This window comes from Grus americana, chromosome 36, assembly GCF_028858705.1.
Source record: "Grus americana isolate bGruAme1 chromosome 36, bGruAme1.mat, whole genome shotgun sequence".
NCBI lineage: Eukaryota > Metazoa > Chordata > Aves > Gruiformes > Gruidae > Grus > Grus americana.
This window is the reverse complement of record NC_072887.1, coordinates 125747-139144: the sequence shown is the minus strand read 5'-3', so window position 1 is coordinate 139144 and position 13398 is coordinate 125747. Positions and strand designations below refer to the sequence as shown.

General features: G+C 62.8%; 1 protein-coding gene across 1 annotated transcript; it reads left to right on the top strand.

Moving 5' to 3' along the window:
* The first annotated feature begins 3538 nt into the window (after positions 1 to 3538).
* SNRNP70 (small nuclear ribonucleoprotein U1 subunit 70) lies at positions 3539 to 13178 on the top strand. Its single transcript, XM_054808401.1, has 12 exons — positions 3539 to 3631; positions 4658 to 4787; positions 5823 to 5921; positions 6379 to 6536; positions 6638 to 6700; positions 7087 to 7141; positions 7253 to 7317; positions 7679 to 7741; positions 7826 to 7907; positions 11569 to 11670; positions 11809 to 11896; positions 12464 to 13178. The coding sequence occupies exons 1-12, from the start codon at positions 3539 to 3541 to the stop codon at positions 13059 to 13061; spliced, it is 1596 nt and encodes a 531-aa protein (XP_054664376.1). The 3' UTR covers positions 13062 to 13178.
* Positions 13179 to 13398: the final 220 nt, after the last annotated feature.

Sequence of the window (13398 nt, the reverse complement as noted above, 5' to 3'; positions counted from 1 at the left end):
GGGGCCCCGTGACCCCCCCAGCCTCTCACGAGGACCCTCATGACCCCCCCAGCCTCGCACAAGGGTCCCTGTGACCCCCCCAGCCTCACACGAGGGTCCCCGTGACCCCCCCTCTGCCACCAGCTGTCACCTTTATTGGCCTGGGGGCCACCACGAGTGCGGGGGACACCCGCTGTCACTGTGTCTCCGTGTGCCCCCCCCCCCCAGGTACACATACATGCTCGTGCGACGCACGAGGGCCCGTGCTGGATCAGGTTCCCGGATGCCACCGCGGCCGCCGGCGAAACCCAAGAAGGTGCCGGGGGAGGGAATGAGACAGGGCGGGGGGGGAGGGTGCTGGCGAGAGCACACGCTCGTGCGACAGCCTGGTCGGGGCGGAATGGGGGTCAACGTGTGTCCTCGTGCACCCCCCGTGTGTCCTTGTGCACGCTTGTGCAGCCTCGTGTGTCCTTCAGCATCCTCATGTGTCCTCCTGCGTCCTCCTGCGGCCGTGGGCACGCCCGTGCGTCCTCATGCGTCCTCATGCGTCCTCGTGCGCTCTTGTGCACCCTTGCTTGTCCTTTTGAAGCCTCGTGCACCCTTGTGCAGCCCCGCTTAGTCCTTGTGTGCCCTCATGCGCCCTTGTGCACTCTCATTTGTCCTCATGGACCTTCATTTGTCCTTGTGCACCCTTGTGCACCTTCGTGCACCCTTCTTTATGCTCATGCGCCCTCGTCTGCAGCCCCCTTTGTCCTCGTGCACCCTCCTGCACACTCGTGTGCTCTCGTTCGTCCTTGTGCGCCCCCAACTTGTCCCTGTGCCCTTTCGTGCCCCCTCGTCTGTCTTTGTGCCCCTTCATTTGTCCTTGTGCCCCCTCTTTGTCCTTGTGCCCCCTTGTGCACGCTTGTGCGCTCTCGTTTGCCCTCACACCCTCTCGTGTACCCCCACTTGTCCCTGTGCACCTACGTGCCCCCTCATTTCTCCTTGTGCCCCCTCGTGCACGCTCATGCACCCCCACTTATCCTCGGGCTCCCCCGTGCCCCCTCGTTTGTCCTCGTGCCCCCTCGTGCACACTTATTAGTCCTTCTGCCCCCTCGTGCCCCCTCGTTTCTCCTCGTGCCTCCTCGTGCCCCCCGCCCCCCCTCCTCCCCCCGTCACACCTGGGTCACCAACCTCCCCCCCCCCCACCCCCTCCCCCTCCCCACCTCCCCATCCAGCAGCTCCTCCCCTCCCCCCCCCAGCGCCGCCGCCCCTCCCCCCGCCTTGGGCTCCCCGTTGGGGGTGGGGGGCGACGGGGGGTGCCGGGGGCAGGGGGGGGCTGGGGCGTATTCCCCCCCTTCCTCCCCCCTCAGCTCCCGCCGGTAGAAGTAGCTGAAGTTGGAGACGATGACGGGGACGGGCAGGGAGATGGTGAGCACCCCCGCGATGGCGCACAGAGACCCCACCAGCTTCCCGCCCACGGTGACGGGCGCCATGTCGCCGTAACCCACCGTAGTCATGGTGACGACGGCCCACCAGAAGGCCCGAGGGATGGACGTGAAGGAAGTGGTGGGATCTTCGGCCTCGGCGAAGTAGACGGCGCTGGAGAAGAGGACGACGCCGATGAGGAGGAAGAAGATGAGCAGCCCCAGCTCCCTCATGCTGGCGCGAAGGGTTTGGCCCAAAATCTGTAAACCCGTCGAGTGACGGGACAACTTGAAGACCCTGAAGACTCGAACCAGGCGGATGACGCGCAGGATGGCCAAGGACATGGCGGGTTGACCCACGCCGCGTTGCCGCGCCAGTTCGGTTCCCAAAGCGACGAAGTAAGGGACGATGGCGACCAGATCGATGAGGTTCATGGCGTTGCGGAAGAAGGCGGTTTTGCTGGGGCTGGCTAAAAGACGGACCAGGAGCTCCAAGGAGAACCAGCAGATGCAGATGGTCTCCACCACGAAGAAAGGATCGGCCAAACTGCCTCGGGGGGACGGTGAGGAGGAGGCGTTGACGTTGGTGGAGATGGGCGGTGGGGTCTGGGGATGGAGATGAAGGGGTGAAGGGTTTAGGGGATGGGTGGGATGGACACCGTGGGGTGGTGGAGGGAGTCAGAGCTCACTCAGACCCCCAGATCCACCACCCACCATGGGTTATGGGGGCTTAGAACCCACCCAGACCCCCAGGTCCACCACCCACCATGAACTATAGGGGTCGGAGCCCACACAGAGCCCCGGGTCCACCACCCACCATGGGTTATGGGGGCTTAGAACCCACCCGGATACTTGGGTGCCCTCCCTGGGGTGGTGGAGGGGGGGCAGAGCCCACTCAGACTCCAAGGTCACCCGTCGAGATGCTTGGGTCCACCACCCAGCATGGGTTAATGGGGGGCAGAGCCCACCAGGACACCTGGGTCCCAGGAGATGAAGGAGGAGGAGGAAGAGGACGAGGATGAGAAGGAAGAGGAGGATGACAACAAGGAATAGGAAGGAAAAGAAATGGGAAATGATGAAGACAAGAACAAGAAAGAGGAAAAAGAGAAGGATGAAAGTGATGAAGAAATGGGTGGATGAAGAAGAGTGGAAGAACGATGAAGGTGATAAGAGAAAATGAAGTAGAATGAGATGAATGATGATGAGGACGATGAGGATGATGAGGAAGCTGGGAAGAAGGAAACAGATGATGGTGATGACAATGATGATGATGAAAAGATGAAGAAAGATGACAAGAATAATGAGCATGATAGTGAGGAGAAAGAGATTGAGAAAAATGATGATGACGAAGAGGCTGACATTGATGAGGAAGAATGGGAAGAGAAGAAGAAAGAGCTGGAGAAGATGGAGAAGGATGTGAACAGAGTGATGAAGATGAAGATGATGATAGGGAAATGAAGAAGAGAAATGGAGAAGATGAAAAGAATGATGAGGATGACAGTGATGAGAAGGTTGAGAAGAAGGGTGATGACAAAGAGGATGAGAATGGTGATGATGAAGAGCATAAGGATGGTGATGAGGATGGTGAGGACAATGGGGATGAGAAAGATTTTTGGGGGAACTCATTTGCAGTGAGGGCTCCCAGGCTGGAAGTGAGGTAGGGTCTCCAGGCAGGAAGAAGAGCAGAAGGATGACGAGGAAGAGAAGGAAATTGACAAAAAGAATGAGGAAGAGAAAGATGAGAATGATGACGATGAGGAAGATTATGAGGAAAATTACGACAAGAAAAAAAACCAAAAAGATGGAAGAGAACGAGGAGGAGGAGAGCGATAACGAAAATGATGATGAGGAGGAGAAGGCTGGTGAGGATGAGGATGATGAGAATGGTGAGGAGGAGGATGGTGACAATGTGCATGGTAAGAATAGTAAGGAAGGTGAGGATGACGATGGTGAAGATGATGAGGATGAGAATGAGGATCATGAGGTTGAGGATGGTGGAGATGAGGATGGTGAGAATGATGAAGAGGAGGATGATGAGAATGGCGAGGATGGTGAGGATGGAGATGAGAACAGTGATGATGGCGATGGTAAGGATGGGGAGGATGAGGATGAGGATGCTGAGGTTGAGAATGGCAAAGATGAGGATGCCGAGGATGAGGATGCCGGGGATGGTGAGGACGAGGATGGTGAGGGGGATGATGAGGAAGATGGTGAGGATAAGGAGGATGAGAGTGAGGATGGTGAGGGTGAGGAGGAGGATGGTGGGGCTGAGGATCATAAAGATATGAGGATGGTGAGAACGAGGACGGTGAGGATGAGGAGGATGAGGAGGGTGAGGACGAAGACCCCCACTGTTGCCCACCACTCACCTGAGCAGACCCCTCCCCTCCAACCCGAAACTGGGGCAGGGTCTCCAAGCAGAAGACAACGATGGAGACGAGGATGACGAGGACGGAGAGCAAGGCCACGGCGCGGGCAGCCGGCGAACTCTCGGGGTGTTCGCACAACAACCACGCCCGTCGTTGTAACCTCCCACCGGGCAAAGGCTGCGCCACTTCCACTGCGAAGCCTTCGGCCTCGCGGAGTCTTCCTTCCGCTTCAGCACCCAGCTGGTAGAACCGTAACTCTTCCAAGAAGACATCTAAGGGGACGTCGGGTGGTCGACGGAGTCTTCCACCGGATTGGTAGTAGTAGAGGACAGCGCCGAAGGCTCCGCGGTGGCGGTCGAAGAAGTACTCCCGGCGTTGAGGGTCAAAATACCGTCGGCGTCGGCGGGGGTCACCCAGAAGGGTGTCGGGGAACCGGAGAAGGGTTCTCCCCAAGGTTTCGAACCGACGTCCCGCCACGTTGATGGCCACCCGTTCGCAACAGCCCACCGGTTCCCCCATTCCTGGGGGACCCCCGGTGGGGGGGATGGAGGGGGGGGATGGACCTGAGGGCAGGGTGGGGGTGGGGGGGTGGGGACACCCCTAAAATCTTGGGGTTTGAGGACCCTTGAGGTCCTTGGGGGGTCCACAGGGACCCTACAGATATGGGGGACCCCTAAACTCTTGGGGGGGTCTACAAGCGTTTGAGGACCCTCAAGCTCCTCAGGGGTCCTTCTGGGTTCTATGGTGTTGGGGGACCCTCGAGGTCCTTGGGGGTCATACAGGGCCCCTACAGATATAGGGGACCCCCAAATTCTTGGGGGTCTACAGTGTTTGGGGACTCTCAAGGTTCTCGGGGGTCCCTACACTGATGGGGCACCCCCTAAACACTTGGGGGTCCCGCAGAGACCCTACAGTGATGGAGGAAGCTCAAGATCCTACAGATATAGAGGGCCCCCCAAGTCCTTGGGGGTCCCACAGGGTCCCCCCCCCGTGTCACCGGGTCACCCCCAGTCCCTCCAGACCCCCTATGGCTGTGGGTCTCCTGTCCACAGGGTACCCCCAAACTTGCTGTCACCCGTCACCAGTGTCCCCAACCCACCTGACCGCCTGTCATGGGGGTGTTTCCTGTCACTGGGTGTCCCCGACCCTCCCGTCCCCCGTCACCAGGGTGTGTCCCCCCCCATCAATCACCAGGGTGTCCCCAACTCCTCCATTCCCTGTCACCGGGTGTCCCCTCGCCCCGTCACCGGGGTGTCCCCAACTCCTGTCACCGCGTGTTTCCCCCCCCCCGTCACCGGGTGTCCCCCCCTCCGTCACCGGCGTGTCCCCAAGCCCTGTCCCCCGTCACTGGGTGTCCCCAACCCCTGTCACCGGGTGTTCCCCCCCGCCCGTCACCTGGGTGGCCCCACCAACCCCCGTCCCCTGTCACCGGGTGTCCCCGACCCCGCCGTCCCGCTGTCACCGGCGCTGTCCCGTAAACACGGTGGCCCCGCGGTGTCGGGTTCCCCCCCGTGGGCTAAAAATAACGGGGTGGGGGGGGTGGGGGTGGGTGCCCGGACGCCCGGGTCCTCTCCGGGCCCTCCCTACACCCGTCACCGATGGTCCCCAGAGAGGGAAGGGACCCCAGGAGGGGACCCCAGGAGGGGACACAGGTGGCCGGGGTTGTGTCACACCCTCCCCCCTCCCGTCCCCATGACAGCACGGGGAGAGGGGGTGACACCCGCGGTTGCTATGGCAGGAACACGGGGTGTCACCCCTTGTCACGCTGGTTGCTATGGCAGGGACGGGGGAAGTGTCGCCGCGGTTGATGTGACAGACAAGGGGTGTCACCCCGATTGCTATGACAACGACGCGGGGGGAGGTGTGTGTGTGTGTGTGTGTGTCCGGTTGCTAGGACACCACAGGCCCGCTGTCCTGGTTGCTATGGCGGCGTCACCTCCCCCGTTGCTATGGCGGGGACGGGGGCGTGGCCTCCCCGTTGCTATGGCGGGGACTCTTCCCCCGGCCCCCCCCTGCGGCGGAGGGATCTACGGCGTGACGTCAGGCTCCGCCCCTTCCCTCTGCGCAGCGAGTTCCGGCTCCCGCCGTCGTCTTGCGCTCGCGCATGCGCAGACGCGCTCGGAGCGGCCAGGCCGGAGCGGGCGGAGGGAGCGCGAGCGCCCGGGGGGTCCGTGGTGGGGGGGCGGGGGGGGTCACGTGGGGGGGTGGAGGGGTGGGGGGGAGGGGAAGGACCCGGGGGGGGTGGGGGGAGGGAGAGGAGGGAGAGGGAGAGGGGCCGGTGGGGGGAGGAAGGGCCCGGTGAGGGGAAGGGCCCCGGTGTGGGCCTGGGACGGCTGGGGGGGGGGGGGGGTCGGTGTGGGGCTGAGGGGTCCTGGGGGAGGTGTGGGCCTGCGGGGGATCCTGGGGGCTGAGGGGGTCCTGGGGGGGGGGAGCTGTGGGGCCGGGGGGGGGTCATGGGGGCCGGGGGGGGTTGGTGAGGGGCTGAAGGGGTCCTGGGGGGGGGGTAGTTGTGGGGCTCGGGGGGTCCAGGTATCCCCTGTGGGGCTCCCGGCAAGGAAGGGGGTGTCTGTGAGGTGGGGGGGATTATGGGGGTACTCACCCCCCTGCCTGTTTTCCCCCTCCAGACTGCCCCAAGATGACGCAGTTCCTGCCCCCCAACCTGCTGGCGCTCTTCGCCCCCCGGGACCCCATCCCTTACCTGCCCCCCCTGGAGAAGCTGCCCCACGAGAAGCACCACAACCAGCCCTACAGCGGCATTGCACCCTACATCCGCGAGTTCGAGGTGCCTCCCCCCCCTCCCTGTGACTCCCCTGAAATCCCCGCACCCCCCTAAATGCCCCCAGAATCCCCGTCTCACACTGCCCCCCCCCCATCTCCCCACAGGACCCCCGGGACGCCCCCCCACCTACCCGTGCTGAGACACGGGAGGAGCGCATGGAGCGGAAGGTATGTCCAGACCCCCACCCCCAAAATCTGGGGTGCAGCCCCCCCCCCCCCCCCCCGCCGTGGGGTGTAGGCCCTCCACATGAGGCTGGGTTGTTGGGGGGGGTCCCCAAAACTGGCAGTGCGTGGAGGGATTTGGGGAGGGCTGGAGGGTGGCAATGGGGCATGTGGGTGCCGTGGGGTGGCTGTGGGTGGCCCCAAATCTCGGCAGCTTCTCCCCGATGCAGGGGCACTGGGCTGCCTCTCCTCTCACCAACCCCCCCCCCCCCCCCCCGGTTCTAGGGGATCCCCCTGGGTTTTGGGGGCCTTCTGTGGATGTTTGAGGCCTCCCCTGGATTTTGGGAACTCCCCTGAGGTCACCCCCCCTCCCACCTTTGTCCCCCCAACAGCGGCGGGAGAAGATCGAGCGAAGGCAGCAAGAAGTTGAGACCGAGCTCAAGATGTGTAAGCTGGGGGGGCTCCCGTGGGGGGCTGGGGGGGGGGGGTGTCCCCCTTTTCCTCTGACTGTCCCCCCGATCCCCCCTGACCCCCCCCTTTGTCCTTCCCCCCCCCCAGGGGACCCCCACAACGACCCCAATGCCCAAGGAGACGCCTTCAAAACCCTTTTCGTGGCCAGAGTGGTGAGTTTTGGGGCTGAGGTGGGGTAGGACGGAGCCGGGGAGGGGGGGGGGCGCAATCCTTGTGGGTCTTCTTCCAGTCCTTGAGGTCCCTCATAATCCTTGGGATCCCCCCTAATCTGGGGGGAGTCTTCCCAATCCTTGGGAGTCCCTGCAATCCTTGGGGTTCCCTCATAATCTACGGGGGTTCCTCCAATTCTTGGGGTCCTCCCTAATCTGCGGGGATCCTCCCAATCCTTGGGGCCTCCCCTAATCGGTGGGGTCTCCCCCCAATCCATGGGTCTCCCCCCAATCCGCGTGTGTGACACACATCCGCCCCCCCCCCCCCAATTTGGGGACACCCCCCACTTCTTCCCCCCGGCAGAACTACGACACGACAGAGTCGAAGTTGCGACGCGAATTTGAGGTCTACGGCCCCATCAAGCGGGTGAGTACGGGGAGGGGTTACCCTCCTAAACAACACCTGTTATCGGGGTGACGTCTGACACCTGTTTCTACACTTTTTTTTTAGATCTACATGGTGTACAACAAGCGCTCCGGGAAACCCCGCGGCTATGCCTTCATCGAGTATGAGCACGAGCGGGATATGCACTGTGAGTACCCCCCGCCGCAACACCCTTTTCCCTCTTACAACCGCATGTCCAACCTCTTAACCGCAACCGTGCGTTCCCTGGGTCCCTCTGGGGCCCGCACTCCGCAGGTAAGTACAGCCAGTGGGGAGAACGTACAGGCGGCCGAGGCTACGGGTGGCTAACCTATAGGCAGCCGAGGCTACAGGTGGCCAAGGCTACAGGCGTCCAAGCTATAGGCAGCCGAGGCTACCAGCAGCCAAGGCTACAGGCGTCCAAGCTATAGGCAGGCAAGGCTACAGGTGGTGGCCAAGGCTACCAGCGGCTAAGCTACAGGTGGCCGGGGCTACAGGCAACCGAGGCTGTAGGTGGCTGGGGCTACAGGCAGCCAAGACTACTGGCGGCTAAGCTATAGGCAACCGAGGCTACAGGTGGTGGCCGAGGTTACAGGTGGCCAAGCTATAGGTAACCAAAGCTACGAGCAGTTGACCAAGCTGCAGGTGTTGGCCAAGGCTACAGGCAGCCAAGGCTACTGGTGGTTAAGCTATAGGCAGGCAAGGCTACAGGCAGTTGGGGCTACAGGCGTCGAAGGTGTAGGCAGGCAAGGCTACAGGCGGTTATCAGGGCTATAGGCGACCAAGGCTATAGGCGAGTAAGCTACAGGCGGCTGAGGCTACAGGCGGCAAGGGCTATAGGCAACTAAGGCGCTGGGTGGTGAAGCTATAGGTGGCCAAAGGCCACAGGTGGCCAAGGTGGCGGTGGCTGACCAACTACAGGTGTCAGCTGAGGCTGTAGGCAGTTGGGCTACCAGCAGCCAAGCTACTGTCGAACAAGCCTACAGGCAGCCAGACTACCGGAAGCCAAGGCCACAGGCAGCCAGGCTACAGGTGGTGACCAAGCTGCAGGCAGCCGAGGCTACAGGCATTGGCCAAGTCACAGGCGGTGGCCAAGGCTACTGGGAGCCGCGGCCACAGGTGGTGGACAGGCTACAGATGGCTGAGGCTATGGGCAGCCAATGCTACTGGTGGTGGCCAAGGCTCCAGGCAGCAAGCCTACAGGTGGCCAAGGCTACTGACAGCCAAACTACAGGCAGTCAAGGCTACAGGCAGTGGCAAAACTATAGGTAGCCATTGCTACAGCTGGTCAAGCTATAGGTGGCCAAACTACAGGTACTGGGCAAGGCTACAGGTGGCAGCCAAGGCTACAGGTGGCAGCCAAGGCTACAGGTGGCAGCCAAGGCTACAGGTGGCAGCCAAGGCTACAGGTGGCAGCCAAGGCTACAGGTGGCAGCCAAGGCTACAGGCGGTGAGGCTTGAGGCAGCCAAAGCTACAGCCGGTTAAGCTATAGTTAAAGGCTACAGGCGGTGGCTGAGGCTACAGTCAGCCAAGCTTGCAGGCAGCCAAACTACAGGCGATGACCAAGGCTACCAGCGACAAAGGTTACAGGCAATAAAGGCTACAGGCAGCCAAGGCTACCGGTGGCCAAACTACAGGCAGCCAAAGGCAAAACAGTCAGCCAACCTACATTCGGAGGGTCGGGAAGCGCCGCTCTCTCCCCTCGCCCCCTTTCTGGGAGGGCAAAACCGGGGGGGCGGGGGAAAAAACAACAACCAACCAAACCAACAACCCACCCCCCAAACAACACCCCCCAAATCGCTGCGTTACCGGGTTGTACGTCCCGTTCTAGATACCGGCGGTGGACGGGGTTGTTAACCGACGTGTTAAACCGGTGTGTGCGGGTGCGTGTGGTGCGTGCGGGGGGACGCCTGTTGCCGACCGGGGTTGTATTAACACTGTTTTATTGTCACTGCAGCCACCTTTCTGATGGCTTTTGCCACTGCTGGCTTGCAGCTGATCCTAGTGCTCCCCCTTCCAACACCTCAGTGTATGGTTGGTATAAGGGTTTGTATCTTGGTAAGACACGTTTGTAAAAAAAAAAAAAAAACCCCCCCAAACACCCAAAATATTGCCGGAAAGAGGGTGAGGAGGGGTTGGGGGAGGGGGGGGGGGTCTTTGGAGCCCCCCCCCCCCCCCCTCCACCAAATCTCCCCCCTCCCTTTTTTTCCGTGGGCAGGAGAGGAGTTAATTTGGGGGATGGGGGGGGGTGGGGGGTGGAGATGCACCGGTCGCATCCTGGCTGAGCCGGGGTGAGGAAGGCGGCATTGACCCCCCCAGTGTGATACACACACCCCCCCCCTCAATTTACTGACCCCCCCCCTTTATTTTTTTGGGGAGGGGGGGCTCCTCTTAGCGCCCCCCACCCCATTTTACCTGCGGGCAGGTAGGCAGGGACCGAATCCCTGCTGGATTTCCCCCCCCCTTTCCCTGCACGGTCACGGCCTCAGTCTCCGCTGAGGTGGGGACGTGTGACCCCCCCACTTTTTTTGGGGAGGGGGCCCTAAGGGAGCCCCCCCACCCCTTAAAGTGGAGGGGGGGGCAACAAAGCAGGACACCCCCCCCCCCCCCCCCAAGGCTGGCTGAGGAGGAAGGAGGGAGGGGGCTGCAAGCGCCCCACCCATGTGGGTCCCAGGGTGAGGGGGTGCCCATGGCACCCCCCCCAAAAAAAAAAAAAGATTGGGGACCCCCCCCCATGAGCCTGGATGTTTGTGTAGGGTCTACAGCATTGCTTGGGGGGGGCAGGCCCCATAGTGGGGGGTTGGGGGTTTTTTTGGGGGTGGAGGGGGGCTGAGCCCCCCCAGGGAAGTGACACCCCCCCCCGGTCCCAGCGACCGTGGGGTGATGGTGGTGGTGGGGGGGGCCACGTATGGGGTAAAAAGGGGTGTTGTTTTTTTGGGGGGGGGTGTCTGGGGGGGGGGGGGCGTGCAGCCCCCTTTACCCACCTTTGGGTGGGGGAGGATGTGGGGTGGGGGTCCCCGGTGGGGGGGTGCGGTGGGGGGGTTGGGGGGGGTGTGCTGGGGGGGGGGTGTGCTGAGGTAGGACGGGTCTCAGGTAAGGCCCCAGCGCCTGTCCAGGACCAGCATCTTCCGGAAGGGGCCCCCCCCCCCCCCCCCGACCGAGGGGGGGACGACACACGGACCCGCTCCCCCACCGCTCACCCCAGGACTTGTATGGGAGAGTTTTTTTGGGGGGGGCGGGGGATTTTTTGGGGGGGGGGGGGAAGGGGGCATGGGGGGGTCATAGGTTGGGGGGGGGGGAGGCATGTCCACCTGATGGTGCTTTGTAGGGGGGCTTGGGTGCCCCGAATCATGGTGGTGCCCCCCCACCCCCATGGGGTGGTGGGGGTTGTGAGTGTGTTGGGGGGGGGCACGCAGGTAAGGCAACAATCAGGGTGCCCCCCCTCCCCCCCCAAAATCAGGCTGGGAGGGTGGGGTGCAATCTGCAGGTTGGAGGGGTTCCCCCCCCCCCCCCAAATTGCGTGATGCTGGGCTGGGGGGGGGTGTGACACAAATTCTGGGGGGGGGGTCACCGCAGTCCCTAACCTGCCTTTCCTTTGCAGCCGCGTATTTTTGGGGGGGGGGCGGTGTGTGTGTGTATGTGTGCGCGCACCCCACTGTGCCCCCCCTCCTCTAGCCAGGGCAGCCGCAGCCCTGGGTGCTCTTGGGGGTGGGGTGGGTGTATTTTTTGGGGGGGGGGGGGCGGGCTGGCCTGGCCCCGCTGTCACTAATGCCATCCCTGTCATCGTCCCCCCCACCCTGCGTGTGTGTCCCCCCCCCGTCTCTTACAGCCGCCTACAAACACGCGGACGGGAAGAAGATCGACGGCCGCCGGGTGTTGGTGGACGTGGAGCGGGGGCGGACGGTGAAGGGGTGGCGTCCCCGGCGCTTGGGTAAGACGCACACCACACATCCCCCCCCCCCCCCCCCCCCCCCCCCCCCCCCCCAAAAAAAAAAAAGGGGGGAATGAGGAAGAAATTTTGGGGGTCCCCCTAACTCCCCTCCTTGCCCTGTTTTCCCGTCTCACACAGGGGGCGGTTTGGGGGGCACCCGGCGAGGCGGCGCTGACGTCAACATCCGACACTCGGGGAGGGACGACACCTCCCGCTACGACGAGCGGTGAGTGTTTTATTGGGGGGGACACGACATGGGGGGGGGGGTGTCACCCGGCATCATGGACACCCCACCCCACGCCCCCCAAAAGGACCCTGTGGGGTATGGGGGGGTGTCCCCTGGGTCACGTTTGGAACCCCTGGGGGGGTCAGGGTCACCTTTGGGGACCCCCTGGGGTGACTCAGGGTCCCCCCCGTGTCACCTTTGGGACCCCCTGTGGGGTTCAGCGTCCCCTGTGTCACCCTTAGGACCCCCAGGACAGGTTAGGGTCCCCCTGTGTCACCCTTGGGACACGCTGGGGGGTTCAGCATCCTGTGTCACCCGTGGGACACCCAGGACAGGTCAGAGTCCCCCCGTGTCACATCAGGGACCCCCTGGGGTGACTTAGGGTCCCCCCGTCACCCTTGGGACCCTCTGGGGGGTTGAGCATCCCCCTGTGTCACCCTTGGGACCCCGAGGACACATCAAGGTCCCCCCATGTCACCCTTGGGACCCCGTGGGGTGACTTGAGGTCCCCCTCTGTCACCTTTGGGACCCCCTGGGGTGACTTGGGGTCCTGCCATGTCACCTCAGGGACCGGGAACGGGAACGTGAACGGGAACGCCGGGAACGCTCCCGGGAACGGGACCGTCGTCGCTCGCGCTCGCGGGAACGTCGTCGTCGGACGCGGAGCCGGGAAAAAGAAGAACGCGAACGGAAACGGGGCGGAAGTCGCGACCGGAGCAAAGAGCGGGATCGGAAACGTCGCAGCCGCTCTCGCGATCGGAAACGGGATCGTGATCGGGATCGCGATAAAAAGGACGAAGGTCCCGAATCCCTGGAACCCCCCGATGAGTTGGGGGGTGCCGCCGATTCCGGCCCCCCGGACGGTTTGGGATCGAAAGGAGAAATGGAAGATAAAAGCCGGGATAGAGATCGGGAACGTCGCCGAAGCCATCGGGAACGGGATCGACGTCGTGATAGGGATCGTGATCGCGATCGGCCGGATCGGGAACACAAACGGGAACGGGAACGATCGGAACGACGGGACGAGCGGCCCCCCGGCCCCGAGGGGGGGGATTCCCTGGGGGAATCCGCTTCCGACCTCTTCCTCCAGCCCGAAGCCCTGCCAGCCCCTGACGGCTACCTGGGGGCTGAGAATGGCTACCTGCTGGAGCCCCCCCTGGAATGAGGGCACCCCAAATTGGGGGCACCCCAAATTCCTTCCCCTCAGCCTGCTTTTTGCGCGCCCCCCCCCCCCCCCCCCCTTTTTTTTTTCCCCTCTGGCAATAAAGGTGTTTTAATGGAAGGATGTGGTTTTTGGGGGGCTTTGTGGGGAACCCCAAATTTGGGGGGGACATGACACCCTGCTTTTGGGTAGCAGGGGATTTACACCCCAAAATGGGTGTGCCCCCCTGATTTTGGGGGGATTTTTTTTGTGATTTGGGGGGGCTTTCCGGCTCCCAAATGGGTACACCCCCTCAAATTAGGGGGGCTTTTCCTTTGGGATGGGGGGGACTGTCTGGCAG

Bases quoted from the DNA above. Each gene is read 5' to 3' on its own strand.
- SNRNP70 (XM_054808401.1), top strand. From the start codon at position 3,539: ATGAGGATGCCGGGGATGGTGAGGACGAGGATGGTGAGGGGGATGATG. The intron at 6,537-6,637 runs GTGCCTCCCCCC...ATCTCCCCACAG, and splicing joins CCTACATCCGCGAGTTCGAG to GACCCCCGGGACGCCCCCCC. The intron at 7,318-7,678 runs GTGAGTTTTGGG...TCCCCCCGGCAG, and splicing joins CCCTTTTCGTGGCCAGAGTG to AACTACGACACGACAGAGTC.